The sequence below is a fragment of the Falco naumanni genome, chromosome Z (assembly GCF_017639655.2).
Source record: "Falco naumanni isolate bFalNau1 chromosome Z, bFalNau1.pat, whole genome shotgun sequence".
NCBI classification, from domain to species: domain Eukaryota; kingdom Metazoa; phylum Chordata; class Aves; order Falconiformes; family Falconidae; genus Falco; species Falco naumanni.
In genome coordinates, this window is record NC_054080.1 from 67,617,805 (window position 1) to 67,632,046 (window position 14,242).

At 37.5% G+C, this 14,242-nt stretch overlaps 1 protein-coding gene across 1 annotated transcript in view; it reads right to left on the reverse strand.

Annotated features, from left to right (window-relative positions):
- The window catches only part of NDUFS4 (NADH:ubiquinone oxidoreductase subunit S4), a 48,133-nt gene that overhangs the window by 16,072 nt on the left and 17,819 nt on the right, over positions 1-14,242 (reverse strand). The window contains exon 2 of the mRNA XM_040580007.1: positions 11,827-11,905. Coding sequence (XP_040435941.1) covers positions 11,827-11,905 — 79 coding nt within the window. The remainder of the gene's footprint in view (positions 1-11,826; positions 11,906-14,242) is intronic.

Below are 14,242 nucleotides of genomic sequence, written 5' to 3' on the forward strand. Positions count from 1 at the left end.
CACTCTGCTCCTTTACTACCATAAGCAACTGTTCTTAAATAAACTATTTCTCAGTTGGAAAACAAGCAGGCAGGAAGGAGCTTTAAAGGAAAGAAGACAAAGTACTATCAGCTAGAGCCCACCAGACAGCATTGTACTGATCCCCCCGATTAGTTCATATTTGTATACACTATTACATAAATAGTATATTGTAGCTCACCTCCAGTTCAGTGACGGTATGTTCTTTCAAACAAAATTTATTCAGATTGTACTTCTGATGATTTATGCTATACTCCTAACATAAGTCACAATAAGCAAACTGGCTCGCAAAGCTAAACATAGTATTTCAAGAACATCTAGGTGAATTATTCGCTAAAGGTGACTCTTGAGCTTACAGTTATAAAATGTAGTTTTGCTGACGCAAAGCCTCAGCCTGCAGCTCAGCACGGGGTCTTCCATATCTTAAGCGAGAGCCAAAATTCAGGCTACTCTTGCACATTGGGAATAATTTTCTGTATTTTTTGTGTGTGTTTCTAATGCCACTTCAGTAAAGTCCTTATTTTTAACATTCACTAAAAGTTACCTGTCTTTACAAAATAAATGATAAGCATACAACTTAAGTGATTTTTGTAAAGTTACTGTTTTTCAGGAATTCTGTCAGAAACAAGAAAATTAACAGTACTCATCTGCTTTATGCCTATTTGAAAACCTTACAAAGCTTCATTTAAAGTACGCACTAAGAAATTTTGCAAGTAAGGCCCAGGTGGAATTCCCAAGTACCTGCACCATTTGTTTCACCATCTTCCGTTTTTGTAAGGAAGGGGTCTAATCTGTGTTAAATGTGTGGCTGGGGTGCCTTTTCTCAGTTTTGTGGAAAGGTCCCTTACCAGTTCAAGCTGCAAAAGACCCAAGGAAGCATGATGTTCACAGCCCAGCAGCGAGCTGGGACAGTACTCACACAGCAGCAGTGTCATTAGTGCAGTGAAGCAGGAACACCTTGGCCAATTCATACTGTAATCTGGAAAGCAAATATCCTAAGGTTTGAGCTGCTGAGTTCAAATTTGGATGTAAAGTGCAGTCTTAAGATTTGAGAACTCTAGTAGTTTCCTATCATGAAACCATCAGAGACATTATCACTACATAACATGAAACATCCATTGTGAATTCAGTTTTAACTAGTCAAAAATCTCCCTGGGCTGGTAGCTACAGCAAAGAATACTATTTTTTGTTTTGTTTTTAAATTTCATTATTGTGCATTCTGGTGTTCTTTGCATTTCACCTCCCACCCCTTAATTCCCTATTTAATTATAACTGTGGAACATAATTTAAGGGTTACAATTTAACAAACTGTTTAGGGTCTGGTTTATTTAAAAAAGACAATTCATCAAAGATGGGGGTGGATAAAAGGCAAAAAGTAGTGTTTCAAAGTTTTAACCTGACAATAATGTCACACTAGTGCATGGTCTGCTACTACAAACAATATCGAGAAACCCTGAGTTCATGTAAACGGATGCCTGCCTTCATGGTGATGTATGTTCTCTAGCCTTTACACCTCTAAAAAGAAAGTGATTTCTGTAACAGATCTTTGCCACATAGTAACAAGTGGTATACAACACAGGAGAAAACCAGGAGCAAATCCCCAATCAAGAAACGGAAATTTAAAGCAAAATTGCTATCGGTGCATGCTTTTTTAGAAGCAAAGTTTCCTTTAAGAAATTACAAGCCAGACAGACCTGGTAAAAGCTGTCCCTTACCCTAATGAAAGATGTAATGCTTCTGTGTAATATGCATGGCCTTTAAAAGTTGAAAGCAAGTGCTGAATAGTGTACATAACTTCCATACACAGCAGGTAGTGAACCAAGAAAGAACTGACACAGTTACCCACGTTAAAGAGATGCACAATAACGAACTGTTACGCAGTGCTAGCATACTGAAGGTCTGTGCATGAGGGATGTTGCGGTTATTAACAGCTTAAATGTTCACTCTATTTTGCTAATTAGTGCATACAGCTTTTAAGCCTTAAAATGTGTTTTAGAAGGTTCTTTTCTAACAGTAACACAGTCATTATTCCCCAATGGATACGGGAATTGATGGGGTTTCAACTGTTTCAACATCATCAATAAAATACACAGCTTAACACCACTAGACAAAAACAGTTCCTTTAAATTCATCCATATGGTTAGTTAAAATAGAAGCTTTCTACAATCTTTTTCTAAAAAGCTGAACCATAACTAGAATGAATGTATTAGTGTTATTTCACAACCTGTTTTCAGTTCATTCTGTCTAGTAGTCTGTCCCTGTGATTTCTGCTTTGGCCTTTATATGCTTGGCCTTGAAGGTTATTTACACGACAGAAATCATGGTATTACACTTCCTGATAAAGTAGAGAGAAATCTGTCACCAATTAAATTCAGTAATTAATTTTTCAGATTGAATTCAAATTTACATGTAGTGTATCTACATCTTTCCTTTCAGTTTTCTATTACTGTGAGGAAAAATAAATAAAATCAAAGGATGCTACAATGTACAATTGTGTTTACTAAACAATGATAAAAATTAAGACACTGTACTGGAAACAGACACTAGGGAAGAAGGTAACAAACTTCTGACTTAAAGAATCAGAATTAGTTGAATCAAGAAGGCTTTCAAATGGAGTGGAGACGGCAATAAAAAATGGAAAAATAGTTATTTATTTTTATACAGGAATATATGTGCACATCTACAAAATCAATCTGTAAGGAAAAACTATCCACTTTTCACATGTTTGTAATCGGAATTAATCATGATAGCCTTAACTTTTTTAAAACATTTGCAAAACAATCGTAACATCTTTAAAGAAATACTGTATTTGGTATGTCTTACCAGCATTTTGTAGAAATTCCTTATAGCTCAGCTTCTGCCCACTTGTTAACCCAGCTTTCAGGCTAACAAGTAATAGGATAAAATTTACTTCACCATCAAGCTGAGATGTTCTTTTGCACTACTTGTAAGCCACAACACATAAAAAGACTGAGCAATTTCCCTACAGTGCATGCTTCACAACACAAGAACTAAACTGCATACTAAAACTCAGGACCTGAACATCAGATGCTGCCTCCACGGCCCATGTCCCCACTTAATGCAGGTTAATGTTCCTAATCTGAGAAAGCAGCCATAAAAGCAGTTCAAAGATAGCTCATAAACAAGCCATCACAAACTGGAAGTGCATCTGGTTCCATTTCATCATTCATTTTCTGAGTAGAAAGACACAGTACTGCAGAAGAGCCTAGCTCTCTTGCAGTATGACTAAGATGTTCAACGATTCCCACAGGATTATGAGGATTTCTAGACAAGGAAAGTTTTTCCCTTCTGACTTGATAAAATTATTCAGCTAGAACTTCAGAACTAGAAACAGCTTTCAAGTCTGTACATAGAACTCTGTTAGTTAGGCTAGGATTCGTGTCTTAAATCTACAACTTAGATATGCTACAGAAGTTCAGAAAGACACATTGATTGAACTGCAAGCCCTCTACAATTAATTGTACATTCAGTATTCCCAACAGAACAAGAATTCATGTGATCTACAAAAATATTTCATAACACGGGATACTAACTTAGGTGTTCAGATAATGGCATTGTATTATGAGAACATGAAAATACTATCTAGTCTTTAAAAAGCAAAACAGCTCCAGAAATTATGTTACTTCTTACTCTTGTTGATTACTAGACTGTATCAATGGCTTTTATTCTTTCTAGCAGATTAGAAACATTGCTTATATACTTTGACTTAAAAAAACAAGTATTTGCATGTTGAATAACCCTTTGGAAGCCAGACAAACTAAACATGGTACAATGATACTCCTTTAATTTGTTCGAGCAGCCATCGTAGCAAGCTCTTCAAAACCAGTATTCTTTGATAGAAAATTAAACACGGTGTCATGAAACAAAAAAAAAATCGCCTGCATACCCTTCAAAGAGACATATTCTTTGACCCAGTGCTCCAGACTAAAGCCTTGAAATTTTTGCACAAGAATGCTGCATGAAGGAAGCCCAGACAAAACAGACACTCGAGATGTTAGGTTATGTAACCTCAATATCAGGCACTCCCCCTTCCAATACCCAGCAGAGATAGCACCACCATGCACCAAAAGAGAAGGCTCTGAGACAAAGAAATCCAAATCCTTTACCCTGTCCTAAAACCAAAACAAACCTCCACAGGGATAAGAGTGCAATTGCTATCACTTATTCAACTATGTACCACTTCATACAAGGTTCTGGGCTACTTGCAACTTATGTAGTTTTCTAAACTGAAAAATAAAATTATCTCAAGCTGAACTTTAGTAATACAGCACTATTTATTGCTCTTAAAGGACAGCTGAAGGTGACGGCAATTTCTTTACGACTGTCATAACTACAGAAACTTTATCGTGGAGAGTAACTTGTTGCCTGCAGCCATGCTTGCAGAAAGCTCTTTATTGGTATCCAGCCAACCAGGTTTTCTAAACCACTGCAAGCTTCATCAAACTACAATTGCTTAGAAAAACAAGTTGTAGCAAGCAGTATAGGCTGAATTGAGCTAGACTATTCCAAGCGAAAAGGGGTTTAATTGCCAAACAGCACAATATAGTGAATTTGCAGTACTTAAAACATGTACAGAACTAGATAATCTGGCAAGTATGCACACAGCTACACCTGAGTTTGTACTGTATTTAAGACCAAATACAACTACCAGCCAAAACCATGAAGAAGAAACTGTCAAATTACTTAAATATTTAAAAAGAAAAAGAAAAAAAAAGGCAACCAAACAAATAAAACTGTTTAGAAATACATGTATGCTCTGACAGACCAGTGTTGTATACATGAAGTGACAAGGATTATCACCATCCCCAAAATCAATAAAAACTTTAAATATTAAATTTCACATTAGCTGCTTGACAAAATTAACCAACACAGTTTTTTCCCTCCTCAGAGCAGTCTTTCTTTGTTGGGGGGGGTGGGAAGGGGGCGGAGGGGAGAAAAGAGAAAGAGAGAAAAAAACTTTTTCGTAGATTGTTTTGCAGCAAAAATGCAGATTCACAAATAAACTATCAGTGATGACAAAAAGTAAAGGTGGGTTTTTTTATTTATTTGTATTTAATATTTAATATTTGACTCTATACAAAGTCCACTCTTAAATAATACACTTTTAGTAAAGCAGATGTATTTTCATTTGCATAGTGTTCTCCTTTGAGTATTTCACTTTTATTGAAATAATGCTTTTAATTCTGAAATAATTCTAGAATGTGGAACGTTGTACCCTTTGAACAGGACAACTGCCTATCATAAAGCCATACACATAACGCACACAAAAATATCAAAGTTACGTTCCTCGTCTAAAGAGGAATGCTGTACTTACCATCTTATATGGTAACGAGTTGAATAAATATTGCAGCTAAAGTGGTCTAAATGAAGAAAAGATTATTCTAAATTCTTCTATCCCATTAAGTTACTTTACAAACAGCTTGAACTCACCCTCAAGTAATAACCCCACAAGGGGTTAACAGCATTTTGGAAAAAAAACCCAACACAGAACATCCAGTATATCCTTATTATCTAACACACTGGTAATGCTTGGAGAATTCTTGGCTGAATAGCAATTTCAAGAAAAGCAAATCTAGTAAGCCTGTCTTTAATAAATGCATACTTTGCCAAGTGTTTCTCTTCACCAAGTTCCAAGATCAGTTCCTATACACAGTCTTCAAATGCAATGTCACACTGTCTTGCAAGTAATGTTGTGACATACTACTCCGGCTATCAGAGTAAAGTATATTATCTATTTGCGGTTCTTGGGAAATGCTGCTAGCACTGATCACACTTTAAAAAGCATATGAGGGTGGTGAGACACTGGCACAGGCTGCCCAGAGAAGCTGTGGATGCCCCATCCCTGGAAGCGTTCAAGGCCAGGCTGGATGGGGCTTTGAGCAACCCGGTCTGGTGGAAGGTGTCCCTGCCCATGGCAAGGGGTTGGAACTGGGTGATCTTTAAGGTCCTTTCTAATCCAAATCATTCTATGGTTCTATGTTAAAGCTTGATTTGCTATGCCCTTTGTTTCACAGCACTGTAGCCTATCAGGATTGAGATTTCAAGAAGTATTGTCATTCCAGCCTATTTTTCACTTGTTTGTATATTTTATTTTGAGCCGCAGCATTACCACAGTTTATTATAGTAAAGTTTATACTTCTCTAATCAAACAAAGATTATACAAGTTCATTAATTTCTAAGCCTAGCCAAAGTTGGGATTTGGATGGTGAACAATGAGTCAATACTGAAAACATTGTGTGATGTTTGCTAATAATGAAAATGATGTTTGCTTCTAGAAAAACTGGACTGGAGTGTTTCTGCAACTCTTTTGCTGAAGAGGTTCATGTTCTGAGAATTCTAATAATACAGTGCTACTCCTGGATTATCCAGTAGTAAACACAACAGACACTGCCTGCTACCTCTGGACAGCCAAGAGGAAGCTGCTGAGATTCTTGATATCCATTTCACAATAGTTACTAGAATCATGGAATCATTCAGGCTGCAAAAAAACCTTGAGATCAAGTCCAGTCATTTACCTAGCACTGCCAAGCCCACCATTAAAGGAAGTCCCCAGATGCCACATCTACACATCTTTTAAATATATCCAGGGATGCTGATTCCACCACTTCCCTGGGCAGCCTGTTCCAAGGCTTGACCACCCTCTCAGGGAAGGAATTTTTCCTAATAACCAACCCATTTCCTCTTGTCCTATTACCTCCTACTTGGGAGAAGAGACTGACACCCACCTTGCAACGACCTTCCTTCAGGCAGCTGTAGAGAGTGATAAAATCCCCCCTGAGCCTCCTTTTCTTTTCCTTTTCCAGGCCAAACAACCCCAGTTCCCTCAGCCACTCCTCATAAGACCTGTGCTCCAGACCCTTCACCAGCCCCCTGCCCGTCTCTGGACACGCTGCAGCCCCTCTGCGTCCCCCTGGCAGTGAGGGGCCCAACCTGAACACAGGGGTCGAGGGGCGGCCTCGCCAGTGCCCAGTACAGGGGGACAGCACTGCCCTGGCCCTGCTGGCCACGCTGTTCCCGGCACCAGCCAGGATGCTGCTGGCCTCCTTGGCCACCTGGGCACATGGGGGGCTCATGCCCAGCTGGCCACCAACCAGCCCCCCCAGGCCCTTTCCCCCCAGGCAGTTCCCAGCCCCCTGCCCCCAGCCCGCAGCGCTGCGGGGGCTGGTGTGACCCAGGGGCAGGACCCGGCACTGAGCCTGGTTGAACCTCACACAACTGGCCTGGGCCCATCGCTCCAGCCTGCCCAGACCCCCCTGCAGAGCCTCCTGCCCTCCCGCAGATCAGCGCTCCCCCCAGCTGGGGGTCACCTGCAAACTTACTGAGGTTGCACTCAATCCCCTCATCCAGATCGCTGATGAACTTGGCCCTGAGCCCTGGGGAACACCACTTCTGACTGGCCGCCAGCTGGATGTAACTTCATTAACCCAGTCTTTGGGAGTGGCCATGCAGCCAGTTTGTTACCCAGGAAAGAGTACAGCCGTCCAACCATGAGCAGCCAGTTTCTTGAGGAGAAAGCTGTGGGAAATGCTGTCAAGGGCTTTACTCAAGCAGATAAATAATATCCACAGCCTTTCCCTCATCCACTAAGTCCACTTATTAATCTGCTTTGGCCTAGGCTGCTGCAGTATACAGCTTTTACTGCTCCTCTTGAACATCATCCAAAAAATGGGAACTTTTCCTCAAAAAAGAGTTCAGATTTTCTGTGCCCAGTTTGGTGTATGCAAGTTACTTTTAATGAGTTATGTATGTGATTTCATCTACAGTCAGAAGTAAACCATCCCTCTGCTGAATTTCAGAACTGAGACTTCTGAACCATTACTGAAACAAAGGTTAATTCACAGTATATATAAAACAGTTTCAAGACAGGTGCTGAAATGTCAATACTATCACTCTAGTTAGCCTGTCATGTGTGTAATAGAGTCCGTTTCTACATGTTCTCATAATGCTGGAAAAACCACTTTAGTACCATCTCAAGTGCACTTGATAGCACTGCTCTTGAATGCTTAGTCCTGAGTAGCAACTCATCCTATTTTGTCTTGGCCTGATACAGACTAAAAACATCTGTGAGATGGTTGCAACTAACAGCTGATCCTTAGCACAGTTGAACAATGTTTCTAGTGTCTCCACAGTGACCAAACCCTAAAACTGCCTTTGCAATATTTTTTCTCTTGAACTACAGGATATACATTATCAGTGGAATATTCTGCCTCAGAGATGGAAAGGATATTTTCTGGCAGTTGTTCTAATTTTGAAATCGGTATCATTTATCCACTACGAAAGTGGATTTTATTGGCAAATATTAGGGGGCAACTTTCACAAAAATGCCTAGCCTGTAGAAACTCCAGGCTAGATACCCACAATGCAGCGTCACCAGCCCTGACTGGGAAGCCGCTTACAGCACACATGTTGAACTGGACAACTTTTAGCTAAAACAAACAGTATTGATGTACCCTACTTAAAACGATTGAATCAAATCATAGCAATTTAAAACAGTTCAAACCCACATTTCAGACAAAACCACTGAAGCTTTTTATAATGATGATGGAAGCTATGTTATTCCATATGCACAAACAGTTAAATCATTTGGAACATTACCTGAGGGAGATTCGCTGCCGACAGCCTTTGTCCTCTATAGCCCAAATTTCCTAACACAAGCCGGGTCTTGAGAGACTATTTTTCACATAACTATTTGTCCAGACTCTTGGAATATGACCTAATTGGTGGCCAGAGATTCAAAATGTGATGCAAGAGCTTTATTTCTGTTCAGCTTTGTTCATTTTGTCTGTTATTTTCCTTGGATTTAACTATTCACTAAAAGTTATTTTATTCGATATTCACCCAAAACAGCCAGTAACTGAGACATAGGTACCATTTCTCAGATGTGTTCTAGACAAGCTGAGCATTTAGCTCCTCTTATATTTAACAGTCCCACTTTTTCCTAATATAAAAGGTCAACATGGCCTAAACTACTGTATTTTTTGCTATTTCATTAGAACTCATTTTTCTGTTGTATTCAACACATGCTGGGCGGCAGTAAGAAGATAACTGACAACTGGTTAATAATTCAATGTCAGGATGCTCCTCTGCCTTCTATTTCATTTGTGTTCACAAGACAAGGAACATTTTAGTACTTACAGAACCAAATGGGGCTCTAGATAATCCAAAGGAATCCCTGTTGATCAAGTTCTAGCATATGCATGTATACATAGGAATACAGGGTCTACAAAAGCACTGGAAATAGATTAACCCAACCACAATATGCAGTTAAAAGTTCTAAATAAACACAGTGTTACTCTACTAGCCTTGCAAACACCAGCTCACAGAAGAGTTCAGTTTCAAAATAAGTTACAAGAGCAGTAAGGCAAACAAGCACAACCATATCCCATTTTCCACCTGTTCTTGCTTCTTCTTTCTGATACGCACATAAAACCCACGCATAAGGTGATGTTAGGCTTTAAAAAAAACAACCACCAAACCCCAAAAAACCCAAGTATGACAAAGCCAACAAATCCATCAAAACAGGACTTAATGATTTCTAACAATAAGATTCACACATCTGGCAGTAACACGAGCAAAGGGGTCTTTTTTTAATTAAAAGTTAAATATTAACCTCTGGAATACAGTTTAGTTACAACTTGCATGGAAATAATAGTTTTATTGTGCTGAGCAACATTATTAGAAAAACAGAACATTCATGTAATGTGTTAAATTGGTTTTAATGGGTTGTAATTAATCCTATTTAAATTGGGAAATATATTGCAGCAACTTAAAATAAGTTAATACAGTACTCTACTTTTCCATGAGATTTAATAGGTGCCCAGAGAACTTCTCCTAGTCCTGAAAAGAGTTGAAAACCACATCAAACCCCTTTGTGAAGACTTTCCTTGCTAATGGGATACAAATTTTTGTCCATTAAAAGAACATAGATTATTGGATATTTTACAGCATTATGGAAACTACTTCAAAAACTTAACTAAATCTACAAATGAAAATTTTAAAATGTTATTCTAATTTCCCATCATTTTATTTAGGGCTCTACAATAATCTGGAAAACAAAAAGATTTGCGCATCTAGAATGTGCACCAACATACTGTAGAAAAATACTATCCAGTCTGACATTTAATGTAATACTTGAAAAAAATGAGCATAAAACAATAATTTAGATACATTACATGTATCAAAATTAAAATTACTCAACAGCTGCTACTATGAGATCTCAACCCCCAGCCCCAGCAACTATGATACGAGTGTCGTCTATGACAGAAATATCCACTTAACTTACAATTCATTTACACTAACACTAAGAGAACAGAATAGTTATATTTCAAATCAGTATCATTTTAACTCAACCGGAAGTGTAAACTGTCATAGCTAGACAGGGTAATGTACAGCCCTAACTTAGGATAATGTACATTTAAATACAAAACAGAGGATAGAAGAGTATTTATTTTGTGGGTTTCTCTTCGCACCATAGCCTCTTTCAGATCTATGTATTCATCACCTGAGGTCACAATAGGGAAATATGATACTGTAAATTCAGGCATTATAAAAATGCTATTTAGATATTTTTTTTTTATGTTAAAGAACAGTGCTACAATAATCAAACTCATTCATAATTTGTTTAGGGAAATGTAGGTCTACTGACTTGGAGAACCTTATTTACATAGTGACTCACAAACCCCTATCCATTAAATGAAATTTCCTGAATCCCAAGTTATGCAACTAGATTAGTAAGACAATCACATTCACTAGAATACAGTATTATTTTTTTCCCTGATTTTTAAACCTAAAATTATACTACTACTTCCTAAAATCAGAAAAAAGTTTACATAAAGAACTGTATTTTTTTACCTGTGAGTAGGTTATTATTGCTACATCTACATTACAAAGCATGAGAAAAAAAAGCCCTAAAGAGTAAAGTAGGTGCGTTTTTTTCCAATAGCCTGTTAAATGTTAACTAGATTGTGACAGCTGACATTACAAATTTTCGATTTATAAATACAAATTCAAAATATTTCTCAAGTAGTTAATATAGCTTTAGGAATACAAGGCAGTACATGCAATATGAACTGTCTGGTATATATGATGGGAATATATTTTTTCCCCTGAAGATTCAAAAGTGATTTGAAAACCAATGAAAAGCATGCTTCTGCTGTGATGCATTCCCCCTCAGAAGTCTTACAAAAATTATACTATTGAATAATGTAAACATAAGTGTCAGGTTGCACCTAGAGTAACAGACCACACATTATGGAAGAACTTACAAGAAAAGATTGCCAAATTTCTGATCTGCTACTGATTAGCAGAAGAATGTTATGCATTTGTTCCTAGTTGTAATCTAACCTTCATGCATATTCAAAAGCTAAAGTATATGTGCATAGTAACAATAATCTTGCATGCTGCTTCTTTACACAGTTCCTTTAATAAAATGGGTCCTAATGAAGATAGTTTCAAGAATCTGGCAAATAATGTATACTTATATATCCAGATTTCAAAAAGAACAAACTGTTACAAATTACAGTTCATATTGATCCTTGGCCATGATATAATAATAATAATAAACAAGGTATTCATCATTTTATATTGCTTAATACTTTGAATTCCATATTGCCTTCACATAGTTACGTTTTACTAATGCTCCTCTTAAAAATGTATGAAGCATTGCTGCTTTGTAGTTCCCATTTATACAGCTTTCCTAGAAGAACGCAGAATACCATACTGAATGTCTATTGTGCAAAAATAACCCTGAAGGCTGTATCATAGCAGTATGCAGTAGAAAACCCTTACCAATTTTTCATCAACTGTGATGAGTTGCGTGTCTCGAGTTTGGTCCTGTGCCAGCCGCCATGTGGAAGTGCTCAGTGACCTGCGGTGCAAGACTTGAAGTTAAAAAATGATTCATGCAATGAGAAAATAGAGGCAGACAAATCTTACATAAACAAGTTACTTTAACAATATCCGTCTTGTAAAAAAAATTGAAGAGGGAGAGATGAGGGCACAAAAATCCTTTTTCTCCCCAATTAGTTCTGTCTGCTGAGTTTTTGGCAGACTCCCACTTAGCAGTTCACAACAGGCTGCACTTTATGTCAGCCTACAGGCTCTCTGTCACAGACAGACTGCCAGTGGCAAGGACTGTACTACTCTATATGAATGTACAGTAGCTGGTTTGTCACGAACAGACAGAAAAATACAAGGTTGCTGCAAGCATTCTGGAACTCCGATCCTTAAAATGATGGCATCAAAGGAAAAAAATCCTCAATCTATTTGTAATGGTAAAGCTCCAGTTCTACACTTTAACAACAGAACATTAACAAATTAAAAAGAAAAAAAAAAAAAAGAAAAAAAACCAACAAAACCAAAACAAACCCTAAGCTGAGAATTCAAACAAAATTTTCTGGTTTTGAGTGGGAAAGCTCACAAGTATTTTCTTCATCACTAAATCAGTATTGGTCAGCTTATTTGTTTCCAAGAAATATGATTAATCTTCTTGCATAACAACTAAACCTGTAAGGTACATATGGAAACACAGAATCCAATTCCACATTAATGATTTAAGAAGTAAAAACTCCCTTCATTTGCATTGTCACTAATGTCAGGATTGGGCCCTCCGAGTATATATCATCTTTTGACAAAATAATACAACAGTGAGTGAAACAAGCCAAAAAGCCCAATTCCCTGAGCTAAGAGTGTGCTTCACATTAAATTAAGGTCATTTTAAACAAATAAGGCACAAAAAAGCAAAAATACAGACATGAGAACAGTAACAGGGATGAAGCCCACTTTCATTTTGACCATTCTTCAGATGATTACCTACTTTTGAAAAGCCAGGCATGCTTGCAGATGCAAATGAACTCTGAGATTTTGCCTATGGGAACTTACAACCATACTGCTAGTAATTTAACCTATTCGTAATTTTTATCTAATTTTTGAGGAAAGCATCCATAGATGCCTTTAAAAACAACACAGCTTTTAAAGCCAAATTCCAAGACTTCCATAAAACCTGCAATACTATCCAAACTAACCCTTCCCCACATAAACTGTAACTGTTAAATAGTCAATAAAATGAAAGGTGTTTCAGGGCCAGATAACTTGCACACAATCATCCAAAACTTGTAGACTTAAAAAATCATTATCTTCTACCACATTATACTAAACCATGGAAACATGGAAGACCTAACTGGGGAAACAGTCTCCGTAACACATGCATCTGCCACGTCTTCTGATCTCAAATCCCCCCCTAATTTTTGTTGATTCTGGTGAGAATGCATTTGAAGATATGAACTTGATCATTTAATTAATCTAGCTGCACTGGATTTAACACAGTAACTAAATAAGAATTCAATTTTCAGGCAATATTAGAATGGTAAAGTTTTTAGAGGGTAAAACCTACACTAGACAGGAATTTGAAATCAGTGACTAAAGAAAGCCACAAGAATCTTACAAAACTAAGCAAATGGAATGAAGTTCAGTTCAGTAATATTTCAAATGCAGATTTCCTCAAATCCATACTTCTAACACAGATTACAGTCTACTAAATTACCTTCCATCCGCCAGTAACAACTTAAAAAAATCCCCACATCATGAAAAACTAATTCAAAGTACAAAGTTTACAATATCACCCAACTTCGTGACATGGACAGACATCTATTCTTGTTTAGAATTACAAAATCCACCAGAAGGGTATTTTGAAGAACAAGATGGAAGTTTTCAAGCATAAGGGAGCACAAGAATTTCATAAACATCAAAATGATAACTACCATGTTAGCTTAGAATCTCTGTCCCAGAGAGCTTTTGGTTCAACACAGCTGTTATTTTTTAATTTGAACATGTAAAAAAATACATCATAAAAACACAACAGACAGATACTGCAAAATGCTGCAAGAAATGGCTCTTAGATGTCCTTATTCAAAAACACGCCAGAGCAGTTATCCTAAATCAGAACAGGAGCATTATGCTTGAGTTCCAGTGGTAAGCAGCTGAAGCCACAAAATTTAAAACCTTAAACAAGGCAAAACCATTGTTACAGGAAAATCAGTTTCTCCCCCGCTCCAGTAATTTTAGTATCGAAGTATTATTCTGCAGCTATTCTAGAACATCACATGATACAGTGTTCAGTACACCTCTTAATATATGACCAAAACAGGACATTGGATTATGCAATCAAAATGGTCCTTTCTGGATAGAAAATCATCTAAACTATGAA